At 38.1% G+C, this 13,342-nt stretch overlaps 1 protein-coding gene across 4 annotated transcripts in view; it reads left to right on the top strand.

Annotated features, from left to right (window-relative positions):
• The window catches only part of Arhgap32 (Rho GTPase activating protein 32), a 248,548-nt gene that overhangs the window by 189,051 nt on the left and 46,155 nt on the right, over positions 1 to 13,342 (top strand). For all 4 annotated transcript variants that reach the window (XM_085689766.2, XM_087905737.1, XM_048458698.3 and 1 more), the window contains one exon: positions 564 to 645. In XM_085689766.2, coding sequence (XP_085545892.2) covers positions 564 to 645 — 82 coding nt within the window. The remainder of the gene's footprint in view (positions 1 to 563; positions 646 to 13,342) is intronic.

The following is a 13,342-nucleotide window of genomic DNA, read 5'->3' as shown; positions in this document are numbered from 1 at the left end:
TCCTTCCTGCTTACTCTTATCTGCACTGCTGATTCCTTAGCAGTAGTGGGCATTGTAGTTTTAATGAGTCATTATTTCAGAAACTTTCTTATCTTTACTATTTTTAAATGAAACCTGCAAGAGAGTGAAAAAGATACTCATTAAACAACTTGAATTATGGCTTGATGTTGGTCCTTTTAAAATCAACTTAAATGTTGATTGTAGAGGTATCAATACAACGAGATTAAGATTTCAGCAAAGTAAATTATTAACTACATATTATTTTCCTATATGATGTTTGGCTTGTAGTCTGATTACATATTTTGGTTGGTATGAAAAAATTTTTAGGAACCCTAACAAAGCAGACTTAGATATTTGGACAGAAACAACACATAGCTTTGCATACTCATAGCAACAGATTGTTTTATTATTTGTTTGTGTAATTGTCATCTGGTATTCAGAGACTTGGAATATTAGAATCATTTGGGAGGGGCTGTAGAGTACATTACTGGAACTGAGTCGACAGTGTGCACACACTGGTCTGTTTGCTGGTTTGGAATCCTCTCTTTGTTGCTTTTCTTCAGGTGGGACTCTTCCCTGGTCATTGTGTCGAGTTAATTAACCAGAAAGTTCCCCAGTCAGTGACCAACTCAGTGCCAAAACCAGGTGAGTGCACCTTCTCCATCCTGTGATTGTGGCCAGCTGGTTGCAGATAACATACGGTGTATTTCAAGAAAGTGTTTTGCTTGCTTTGCTGTTCTTAGCATTTAATGATAGGTATGTTACAGATGGTTTTGATTTTTAAATACCTTCTTTTTTGTAGAGCATGTCAAAGAATTATTTGCATTCCATTATTTTGGCAATTTTAATGAATTGTGGCTTGTGTAGCTTTTTAATTATTTGCTCTTATAATTATATAGTAGGAGGCTAGATACTGATGGATAAGGTGAGTACACGTTAGAGAAGTAACATTGGAAGCCACCTATGGTGACTTTTATTTATAATCCTAATATGTGGGAGGGAGAGGCAGGAGAATCAAGAGTTCACGACCAGACTCAAGAGTGTTGTGAATTTGAGTTCAGCCTAAACACTTATGTGAGACCCCTTTTCAAACATCCCCCAATCTTCCTTCTCTGTCTCTGTCTCTGTCTCTGTCTCTGTCTCTGTCCCTCTCCCCTCCCCTTCCCTCCTCTTCTCTCCCTCCCTCCCTCCCTCCCTCCCTCCCTCCCTCCCTTTCTCTCTCTCTCTCTCTCTCTCTCTCTCTCTCTGTAGGAAAGAGAGAGACAGACTGACTGACCTACCTAATCTGGGTAGTATGATTAGTTGAAAATTAAAAGATGCTCTTTGCAACTTTTTATCTGTAAGTATGGGCATAAAAACTGTTTGGAACAGCATTTTTAGTTATTTATGTAGCTTATTTAAATATATATAAATAAGTTCATAAGTATGCAAATAGTACCACAGGTTATAAAGAAATAAAGTAATATTACAAGGGATTTAAGGAAGAAAGAGAATGGGAATTTTTAAATTTATTCAAGTGGTTTTGCCTGGGCAGGGTTCTACTGAGTTCAAGGATGCTTGATTTGATAATGCGTTTTATTTTTATAAAAAATAGTCTTACTGTGTAGGGCAGTGTGGCCTCAAACATGCACTCTCCCTGCCTCTGCCTACTGAAGATTAGAGGGGTAAACTACATACCTTGACATCAATTTTTAAAAAGAAAAATAAGAACAATGAATTTTGAAGGGAACAAGTGGTAAAATTTGCTTTTTTTTCCTGGTTATCTTATGTTTCTTCTGCTCTTTTCCTCCTTCCTAATGAAAGAAGAAATTTCTGGGCCCCAAATTTATTTAAACTGTTTTTCCTGAAGTCGCCATGAGTATAGAACTCATATTTGAAAAGCAGGAAAAGAAAAGCTTATTCTTTTCTCTTATGTGCTCTCCCTCATCTGCGCTCAGCACACATCAGGCAGAAACGCTAAAGGGGACAGCCTTTCACAGCGTACTCTTCACAGCTTAGGGGGCCATTGTTTCCCTCATAGTGATTTATTTTAGGGAGACTAAATTTATTTCTCAGTAAAGAAAATTGTTCCAAATAATGTTGTCTGCAATTTTGCTTAAGCCAGGATTTTCTTGTCATTTTCAAGCAATTTTTCCTGCTTGGGGTGTTCGATTGATAAATTTTTATTGGTAACTTTTATGATTTTAATTTTTTACAATATGTCATTAGTCATGTAAAGACATTTTTAAATATAATTTTTTTGTACCATTAAGTTCACTTTTTAAAAATAAATAATTCAGGGCGGCAAAATGGCTCAGCAGGTAAAGATTCTTGTTACTCAAGCCCAGCAACCTGGGTTTATCCACAGAGCTCACGTAAAAGCGGAAGGCACAAAACTGACTCCTCAGTTTACCTGTGACCTCCTTATCACGCATGGCATGCTGCCTAGACAGACAGTACACACATATACACAGAGTTATAAAATACAATATGTAATTCAACATCTTCGGTGTCCTCACAGTTGTAAAGCCAATATGAAATGTTTTTATTATTTCCCCCAAGGAAATGTGTCAATTAATAGGCATTGGAAACGTTTCTGCCTTACCTCTCTGACCCAGTTTACTCTTTGTCTCTATGTATTTTTTTCTATTTGGGACATCATATATTTGCTGTGCATAATGTTTTCAAGGCTTCCCATGCTATAATGTAGCTATAACTTAATGGTATTTGCCTGTTCATGTGGGGTTTGTATTTCTGACTGCTCTAAACAATTACATGCAACTTTTTGTCATGTTTTCATTTTTCTAGAACATAGGGTTTTTAAAATTAATGTAAAAACAATGACTCTCATAATGACACATACACACTACTATATGTTGCTCATATTTGCCCGCAACTGCCTTTAACTGTTCCTACTCTTCCTTATCACTGGTTCCCTCCCCCACCCCAAATAAATGTCACTTTCCTGAGATCTAGATTCTACACACACACACACACACACAAAAAAAAACTAGACAATATTTTGTTCTTTTAGATCTCGCATGACAAAATACTTGTGTAAATTCAGTTTTCTTTTTCCTTATTACCCCCTTTCATTCCTCCCTATCTTTAGGCACTTTGCTCCCCCACGCACAGTTAGTTCCCTACTCCATGTCAGTGTACGTATTTAAATCTGGATTTGACTTGTAAGAGGAGATATGATAGTTGTCTTTCTGAGCCTAGTTTATTTTGCTTTACACAAGGACTCAAGTTTCATCTATTTTCCTGTAAACATATGTGACAGCTAATCTCAGTTGTCAACTTGAGACACCTGGGAGCAGTCTCCTTCATGACTAATGTGTATATTACCACATTCTTAAAAAAAAAGTTCATCTGCTGATGGACATCTAGTCTAGTCCCATATTTTGGCTATTGTGACTGTTGCGACAGTAAACATGAATGTGCAAGTGTTTGCGGTGGTTTTGCTAATGTAGCTACCTTTGGGTATGTGCCCAAGAGTAGTGTGTTATTTACTTTCTCATTTCTGTGACAAAATGCCTGACAAGAAGGAGGGCCTTGTATTGACTTATGATTTGAAGGAATATAGTAGGGAAAGCCTGGCAACTGGAATGTGAGACAGCTGGTCACATTATGTCCTCAGTGTCTTAGTTGGGGTTACTGTTGCTTTGATGCAACACCATGACCAAAGCAGCTTGAGGAAGAAAGGGTTAATTTGGCTTACACTCCTGTATTATTGTTCATCACTGAAGGAAGTCAGGACAGGAACTAAGTGGGACTGGAACCTGGAGACAAGAACTGATGCAGAGGCCATTGAGGGGTGCTGTTTACTAGCTTTCTCCTTTTGCCTTGCTCAGCTTTCTTGTAGACCTCAGGACCACCACTCCAGGAACGATACCACCAACAGTAGGTTGAGCCCTCCCTCATCAGTCATTAATTAAGAAAATGACCTTGTTTCCATTTTGTTTACAATTCATCTTCTGGAGTCATTTATTTAACTGATGTTTTCTCCTTTTAGGTAACTTTAGCTTATGTCAAGTTGACATAAAACTAGCCAGCACAGTAGGAAGTAGAGAGATGGATGCTGCTGCCTCCTTCCTCTTTTCCCCTTTTTATTTAGTATTTGAATCTAATCTATGAGATAGTACCATCCACATTCAGAGTAAGTTTTCCCCTGTTAAGTCTCTCTAGAAACATCCTTATAAATATGCTCAAAGGCATATTTATATAGTCAAATCACCTAGGTGATTCTATGTTTATTGGTCGTTTATTTTTTTTTAAGAATTGTCTGTGCAATTAACTTGCTTCATTTATTGATTGGATGATTTGTGGGGCAATCTTTATAGAGTCTAAATATACTTTTTAATAAATATACTTTTTGTAATATACAGTTGATTAAGAGTTTAACCCATTCTGTAAATTGTCTCTTCACTCTGCTTTGCTTTCTTTGCTGTGCAGAGGCCTTCTGGTTTCATGCACCTACAGTTTGTCAGTTCTTGAAGTTATTTTCTGAGCTATTAGATGTAATTGGAAGTTTCTGTCCTGCCTGGTCCCACAGCTGTTTATATCCAAAGAAACATACAGAGGCTTATATTAATTATAAACTGTTTGGCCTGTTAGCTCAGGCTTATTATTAACTAGCTCTTACAACTTAAATTAACCCATAATTCTTGTCTATGTTTAGCCATGTGGCTTGGTACCTTTTCTCAGTGAAGTATTTTCCTGTTGTTTCCTCTCTGTCTGACTGATGACTATATCTCTGCCTTTCCTCTTACCAGAATTCTCTTAATCTGGTTGTCCCACTTATACTTCCTGTCTGGCTATGGGCAATCAGCATTTTATTAAACCAATATGAGCAGCAAATCTTTACAATGCACAAGAGCATTATCCAACAGCAATTAGAGACTTTTTCAGAAAGTCCTTTCATGTGCCTATATCTTGAAGTAGTTTTTATGCTCGCCTCTAGCAATTTCAGCATTTCAAATCTTAAATATTAAGTTTCAAAACATGCATTAAGTTTTGATAATTTTGAATTGATTTTTGTGCAGTATGAGAGGTAGGGATCTGATTTCATTCTTCTTCATGGGGATATTTATATTCCCCAAAATGATTTTTTTTGAATCCTGTGGATCCTTCTGGCACCTTTGGAAAAAAATTAAATGACTTGTCTTACTTTTAGACATTTCATTCTACTGTATTCTCATGAAGGGGTACACAGAGACAGAGGGGGTGGGGCAGAAAGAGGGAAAGAGAGAGTCACACAGTAGCATGCCTTGTAGTTTGGGCACTGTAGTTTAATTTCAGATCAGGTCCTGGGATACTACTAATGTTGCTTTTCCTGATTAGGGCCACTTTCACTCTTCAAGGACCTTATGCTTCAATATAAATTTTAGGATTCTTTTTTTTCCTCACTTCTGTGAAGAACATTGTTGGAATATTAGTGGGTATTATATTGACTCTGTAGATAGGTTTTGGTAATATAACCATTTTCACCATGTAATTCTTCCAGTCAACAATCATGGGAAGTTTTTTCATCTTCTAGTGTTTTTTTTTTTCTTTGAATTTCTTTCTTTTGTTTCTTAATAGTTTTCATCATGGAGTTCTGGTAGGAGAGGGCCTTCTGTCTATGTGTTGCTTTTATTGGTTAATGAATAAAGAACTGCTTTGAGCCTATGGCAAGGAAGAACAGAACTAGGCAGGGAAAGTTAGGCTATATGCTGGGGAAAAAATGGGCAGAGTCAGGGAGAAGTCATGGAGCCACTGCCAGGGTCAGATATGCCAAAACTTTGCCATGCTAAAACTTTGTCGATAAGCCACTGCCGCATGGTGATAACACAGATTAATAGAAATGGGCTAAATCAAGATGTAAGCGTTAGCCAATAAGAAGCTAGAGTTAATGGGCCAAGCAGTGATTTAATTAATACAATTTCTGTGTGATTATTTTGGGTCTAAGCTAGCCGGGCAGCCGGGAACGAAGAAGCAACCTCCCTCCAACAGAGGTCATTCACTTCTTTGCTTAGGTTTATTCTTAGGTAGTCATTTTATTTTTTAAGCTGTCGTAAATTATTTTCCTCCACTTTCCCCCCTTTCTCATCATGTTTGTTCATTGTTAGTGTGTAGAAAGGCTGTAATTTTTGTGTGTTGAATATGTATCTTTCTACCTAGTTAAAAGTGTTTATTAGATCTAAGAGTCTTCTGTGGGATTCTTTAGGGTCTCCTAAGTTGTCTGCAAATAAAGTAAAATTGACCTTTTTGCCTTTTTATGTATTTTATATCCCTTTGATACATTTCTCATGTTCTTCTGTTCTCGTTAAGATTTTAGGCACTATACTGAATTAATAGTGGATTGGATACTCTTATCTTGTACCTGGTTTTAGAGCCCATACTGTCAGTTCCCCTCTTACTGTAACATTAGCTATAGGTTTTTTATATGTGAATGAATGAAATTTATGCTCTGGCAATGCTGAAGCATACATGGGCAGCCCGTATATGGCAGTTCTGTTGCACTTGTTCATATTGGTTTCATGGTCTAAGTTGATGAGGATGACTGACCAGGTCTCTTTCTCAAGAGAGCACCAGATCTCATTACAGATGGCTGTGAGCCACCATTTGGTTACTGAGAATTGAACTCAGGACCTTTGGAAGAGCATGTTCTTAGCCACTGACCATCTCTTTTGTTGACTTGTTATATGTAATCTTTATTATATTAGAGCATTTTCCTTCTATTCTTTACTTTTCCCATGAATTTACATTATTTTTTGAACTTTATCAAAGGCATTTTCCTTCTAATGGTATTATCCAGATTTCTGTCCTTAAGTCTATGTGATTCTTTTTTGTTGTTTGTTAAACCATTTGTGCTAGATATTTTTTCTTATCAACATGACACAAGCTAGAGTCATCTGGGAAGAAAGAAGCTTAATTAAGAAAAATGCCTCTCTATCACATTGACCTATGGGCAATTGATTAATATTGATGTGGAAGGACCCAGCCCACTGTGACCAGGTGGTTATATAAACAAGGAAGCTTAGTGAGTCATGGAGAATATGGTGGTTTGAAAGAAAATGCCCCCCCTCTTGTGAAGTGACACTATTAGGAGATATGACCTTGTTGGAGTAGGTGTGGCCTTGTTGGAGGAAGTATGGTCAGTAGAGGTGGGAGTTTGAGGTCTCATACATGCTAAGCGATGTCCAGTGAGGCAGTTCACTTCCTGTTACCTGCTAGATGTAGAACTCTCAGCTCCTCTCCAGCACCATGTCTGTTTGTACACCTCTATGTCCTGCCACGATGATAATGGACTAAACCTCTAAAACTGTAAACCACCCCATTAAATATTTTCTTTTATAAAGAGTTATTATGCTTATGGTGTCTCTTCATAGCAGTAGAAACCCTAGGTCATAGAGCCAGCCAGGAGGCAGCATTCCTCCACTACCTCTTCTTTAGCTTCTGCCTTGAGTCCCTGCCCTGACTTTTCTTCAGTGATGGATCATGACCTGGGAGTTATAAATTAAAATATACCTGTTCTTCCCCAGGTTGCTTATGGTCATGATGTTTATCACAGAAATAGAAAGCAAATTAGATACCACCCTTGCATCATGAAGCAAAACTAACATAGCCATGTTCTTTGATCTTGATGTGCTCTGTATCTGCTCTGTATTTGTTTAACTGTTTTAATGAGTTTTGTGTGCATATTTTTGTATGTATATTCATTGTGGAAACCAGTCTGTGATTTTTCTCTGTTGTGTCTTTATCAAATGTTACTATTACGGCAACACTCAGATTCACAAAAGGGCTTGTATTTGTATTTGTAGAACAATTTGAGAAGGATGAGTGCTAACTCTTCTTTGGAAGTCTAGTAGAGTCAGTGGCAAATCTTTTCAGTCCAGAGATTTGTGGTAGGTGGGACTGCTTACTTCTAGTTCAGTGTCATTGCTTGTTATGAATGCTTTTATGTTGTTGTGTCTCTTAATTTTCCTAGGACATATGTGTTGTGAAGAATTTTTTCATTTGTACTTTCCAATTATTTCAGAATATGTTTTCAAATTATTTTCTAATAATCTGAATTTCATTAGAATTTATTGTACCTCTTTTTTATTTTTATTTATTTATTTATTTTGTTTTTGTTCAAGACAAGGTTTCTCTGTAGCTTTGGTCTATCCTGAAACTAGCTGTTGTGGACCAGGCTGGCCTTGAACACAGAGATCCGCCTGCCTCTGCCTCCTGAGTGCTAGGATTAAAGATGAGCAGCACCACGTGGCTCTTTTTTATGTCTTATGGGGGTGAGTCTTCTATCTTCTTCTTTTGGTTAGATTGAATAAAGGCTTATCAGTCTTTTTTTTTTTTCAAAGAGACAGCTCTTTGGTTCAGTTTTTATTTATTTTCTTAGTCTCCATTTCATTATTTTTTTCTCTGGTGTTTATTAGTTCTTTCCCTCTGCCAGTTTTGGATTTGGCTTGGTCTTGATTTTTCCTATGATTTTAAAGAGCATCATTAAGGTATTTATTTGAGCTCTATCCATGAGTTTTAATCTAACCATCCATAGCTATAAACTTTGATTTTTCAAACTATCTTTGCTGCATCTCAGGAGTTCATTTTCATTTAGCAATAGTCTTTATTTCCTCCCTGTAACATGAAAAGGCCGGGCCTGCTTGTTTGTGTTTCTGTCCTGCCCGGCCCCCCAGCTGTTTAGTCCCAGAGAAAATCACACACAGGACTCTGTAAGTTATAAAGCTGATTGGCCCATTAGGTCAGGCTTTTTACTGGCTAACTCTCACATCTTGATTAACCCATTTTTCTGATCTATGTTAGCCATGTGACTCAGTACCTTTTTCAGTGGGGCAGCTCACATCCCACTGCTTCGGTGGTCTGGGCGGGAGTGGAAAGTATCAACTTCCTCCTCCCCAGAATTCTCCTGCTCTCCTTGCATCATTTCCACTTCCTGTCTGGTTTCCCCGCCTACACCTCCTGCCTGGCCAATCAGCGTTTATTTAAAACATGATTGACAGGATACAGACAATTCTCCCACACCACTTCCCCCTCTTTTTTAAAAAAGAAAAACAAAGGAAAATATCCATAGTCCATTTTTTGGGAATGTGGGCGTAGTATTCCAGGCTACTTGCAGCTGGTTGGGAGCGCTGATAATCTTATGGGGACCTAAAGAAAATTTAGAGTTATGATCAAGTTCTGACTGAAGTATCCTGTGAGTCTTGATCATCTCAGACAGCAGTCTTGAACCTGTTCTGGATGAAGAACTCAGACATCTGGGCCATCTGTTCCTACCGGAGAGTTTTCAGGTGGCCTTCCTTGATCAAAGGTAATTTTTCTTAACTCTGAATAAATCCAGAGCCTCTCGTTTTCTGTGGAAACAAAAGCAAAATCTCTTCTCCAAAGTAACATACCTTTTTACTTCAATTTTGAAGCCAAGGTATTTTCAAAATATCTACCTTGGATTGATTCTGCAGCATTTATAAGCAAATATCTTTTAGTAGCTGTTCCTCCTTCCTCAGCATTTAAACAATTTAAAGAGAGCATAATAGCATACAGTATCAAGATTCTCCATGTATTTTCCATCTTTACGTGGCTTTATTTTAACCTCTATTTCTTTTATTTTTACTTTTAACTTTTGGCTTTTTGAGACAGGTTCTCTGTATATCTTTGTCCTGGAATTACCTCTGTAGACCAGGCTATCCTTGAACTCCCAGAGAACCGTATGTCTCTGCCTCTCCAGTGCTGGGACTAAAGTTGTGTACTACCACACCCAACTATTCTCTTTCTTTTTTATTTTAAGGCTTTAAACATTTTTTTCAAGCCTGCATATATTTTTAACACACTGTAAACCATTTATAAGTTTTTTTACTCATTGAATCTCTCTTTACTGTCTATCTCTCTTTTTCTGACCACATGGGTCTTTAATTTGCTAAGGAATATGGAGAAAACAACACTCAAAAGCTCTTAAGGTGTTTCAAGGTCCTTGCCAGGAAGCAAGCTGCAACATTGTGTCCATAGCTCCATAGTCCAAACTGCCTGCTTGAAAGAGTCAGCGTTTTCCCTGGCAGGACGGCCCAGAAAGCCGGCATTTTAAAACAGTGCAACTTTTTTCCTGCTATGGCTGAAAACTGAAATGCTTTACTCTAGTCTTTCCCAAGCTTTTTTAGGCTTTTTGTGGATGCAGTTATCCACGTTGGGTGCCATTCTGTAACATGAAGGGGCCACCTGTTTGTTGGAGTTTTTGTCCCATCCAGTACCCCACAGCTGGCAAGCCCAAAGAAAATCACACAAAGATCTCTATTAGTTATAAAGCTGATTGGCCTTTTAGGTCAGGCTTCTTATTGTGTAACACTCACATCTTGATTAACCCATTTTTCTGATCTATGTTAGCCATGTGGCTCAGTACCTTTTTCAGTGGGGCAGCTCACATCCTGCTGCTTCGGTGGTCTGGGCAGGAGTGGGGAATCAGCTTCCTCCTCCCTAGAATTCCTCCTCCCTAGAATTCCTCCTGCTCTCCTTGCATCATTTCCACTTCCTGTCTGGTTTCCCCACCTACACCTCCTGCGAGGTCAATCAGCATTTATTTAAAACATGATTGTCAGAATACAGACAATTCTCCTGCACCACCTCCCTGATTTCTTCAGTGTCTATCTAGCCATACAAGAGTATGTTGTTCAATATCCCAAGTGTTTATGTAGCTTGAGAATGTATGTGTGTGTATATATATATACATATATATTATATATATGTATATATATATATATATAATATATATTATGTTGTTAACTTTAGTTTTATTCCACTATAATATGAGAGGATACAGAAAAATCCCAACTCATTTATATTTGCTGAGACTGGTCTCATGGTCTAAAATGTGGGCTGTTTTAGAGACTGTTACCTGAACTTCTGAGAAGAATATATATTTGGCAGATTTTGAATGGAATGTGTTCATTTGATGTATAGAACACTGTAGCTCTTTAAGTGTTGATTTTCAGTCTGGTAAGAGTAGGTACTGAAGTCTCCCATTATATTAGATCACACCTGTTCTACTATATCTATCAGTATATGTTTATGACGCTGGGAGTGCCAGCATTTGGTCCACATATATTAACAGCTATTTTCTTTGTGTTTCCCTTTGTTATTATCTAGTGGCCTTTTAATGTCTTCTGCTACTTTGGGGTTTTAATAAACTTCACATATCAGGTTACCTATGTTGCCTTGATCTCAGTTGTGATTAGCTGGGTACACAGGTTTGCATCCTTTCACTTGCAGTCTGTGGTATTTTTGCCATTAGATTTCTTGGAGACATTTCATAGATGGATGTTGTCAGTGTTTCTGTCCTGCCTGGTTCCCACAGTCGTTAAGTCCCAAAGAAATCACACAGAGGTCTACATTAGTTATAAACTGATTGGCCCATTAGCTCAGACTTCTTATTAACTCTTATAACTTACATTAGCCCATTATTCTTGTCTGTGCTAGCCACATGACTCGGTACCTTTTTCAGTGAGGCAGTCACATCTTGCTTCTTCACAACTGCAGAGGAAAGGGCTTCCTTCTTCCAGAATTCTCCTTTCTGTCTGGTTGTCCTGCCTAGACTTCCTGCCTGGTTACTGGCCAATCAGCGTTTATTTAAAATATAATTGACAGAACACAGACCATTGTCCCACACTACTGTTGGATGTTTTTAAAATTTCATAACTAGCCATTGTCTTTCAAATAGAGAATTAAGACTATGTATGGTTAGAGTTATTGCCGAATCCTGTAATTTTTGGTTACTTTTTCTGTTTGGTTGGATTGTTATTTCCTTTTAATTATTTACTACAGTGTTGGCTTGTTGGTCATGAATTGCTTTAGTTTATGCTTCTCTTGAAATATCCCCTTTCCCAGTCAATTTAAAAGCATTACTTTGCTAGATTCGGCAATGTTCAGTGACTATTAACTCTGGAGGATCAGTTCCTAGTACCACTCAGAGAGAAGGAAAGGGCTATGGTAACAACAACAATAGGACAGCAAACAAGATAAAGAAGTACCCTGAAAGTCAATTGGCAGGTGTGGCAGCAAGATAATTTAGTAACTGAAGGTTCTTGCCACCAAGACTGAGGATGGGAGGAAAGAACTGACTCCTGTGGGTTGTTCTCTGATCTCTGTGCCACAGGCTGCACTTACGACTGCACATGTCTACACATACACACACAAGCACACGCACGTAAATACATACACACATACAAAGAGACTGGGGAGATGACTCAGTTGGTACAGTGCTGGCTTTGTAAGTATAAGAACCTCAAGTGAAAGATTATGCCTGCTAATCCTAAATTAGGATGCACGGGCAGACAGGACAATCCCTGGTGCTCGCCAGCCTGTCAGTTTAGTTGATTCCGTAGGATACAGGTCCAGTGGCAGACCTTGTCTCAAAAAATAATGTGGAGAGTGATTGAAGAAGGTACTCTATATTGACCTCTGGTTGCCACATGTACTCAAGAACAGCAAATGCCCACAGTAATGTAGAGTGTACTGTGAAGATAAATTCAGTAAATGTAAAAAGAGGTATAAAAACAACAAAACATTTGAAAAATAATAAAAAGACAAAATATCACTAAACAAAATTTGCTAAACAAAAGAGGAAATACATGAGACCAGAAATGAAGGATAAAAGAAAAATTAACACTTTTTAAAAGATGCATTGGTTTTCAGGGAAAAAGTTGATACTGGAAGAATTTACTTTTCCTACAGTGTGTGCTAGTGCTGCACCTGTACAAGTGTCTAATGTCACTTTATAGTAGCTTCCCTTTCTGTAGCAGGGTCCACATGGAACTTTGCAACTGACAGGTCAGAAACTCTCACTTCTTCAGCCCAGATTCCTCAGTTTGCACGTGCAAGGGTGGGTACCATAGTAAGGAGCTATCTCCAGAGTGTGTTGTGAGTGGAGAAAGCAAACAGTTGTATGGTGTGACTTGTCCTTATATTTTCCAACATGTTAAGCATCAAGTACCCGTTTGAAGCAGTGTTGCTGTAATGTCACTTAGTCTACTGGGCTTGTGGGTAGGCCCGCAAACCATCACCAGGCTGACTAGCTTTCCTTTGGGTATAGTTTCTAGTTCACTTCCATAACACAGAGGGCCACATGGTTGGAGCCACATGCTGCTTGCTTCTTTTTGATGAATCATCTTTCTTTTTTTCTGCACCTTTAACCTGTCCTATCTCTTCCTATATGTTTTTCAAATTTTTTCTCTCTTTGGAATATTTTTAAAAAGTATTTTTAATTCATATGTGCATATGTGTGTGTGTGTGTGTGTGTGTGTGTGCATGCATGTGCGTCACATGCACATAAAAGCAGATAACCCCAGAATGTGTCAGATCTCCTGGTTTTGGAGTTACAAAC

The sequence above is a fragment of the Myodes glareolus genome, chromosome 4 (genome assembly GCF_982192425.1).
Source record: "Myodes glareolus chromosome 4, mMyoGla1.1, whole genome shotgun sequence".
NCBI lineage: Eukaryota > Metazoa > Chordata > Mammalia > Rodentia > Cricetidae > Myodes > Myodes glareolus.
This window is presented reverse-complemented; position numbering and strand designations above follow the sequence as displayed.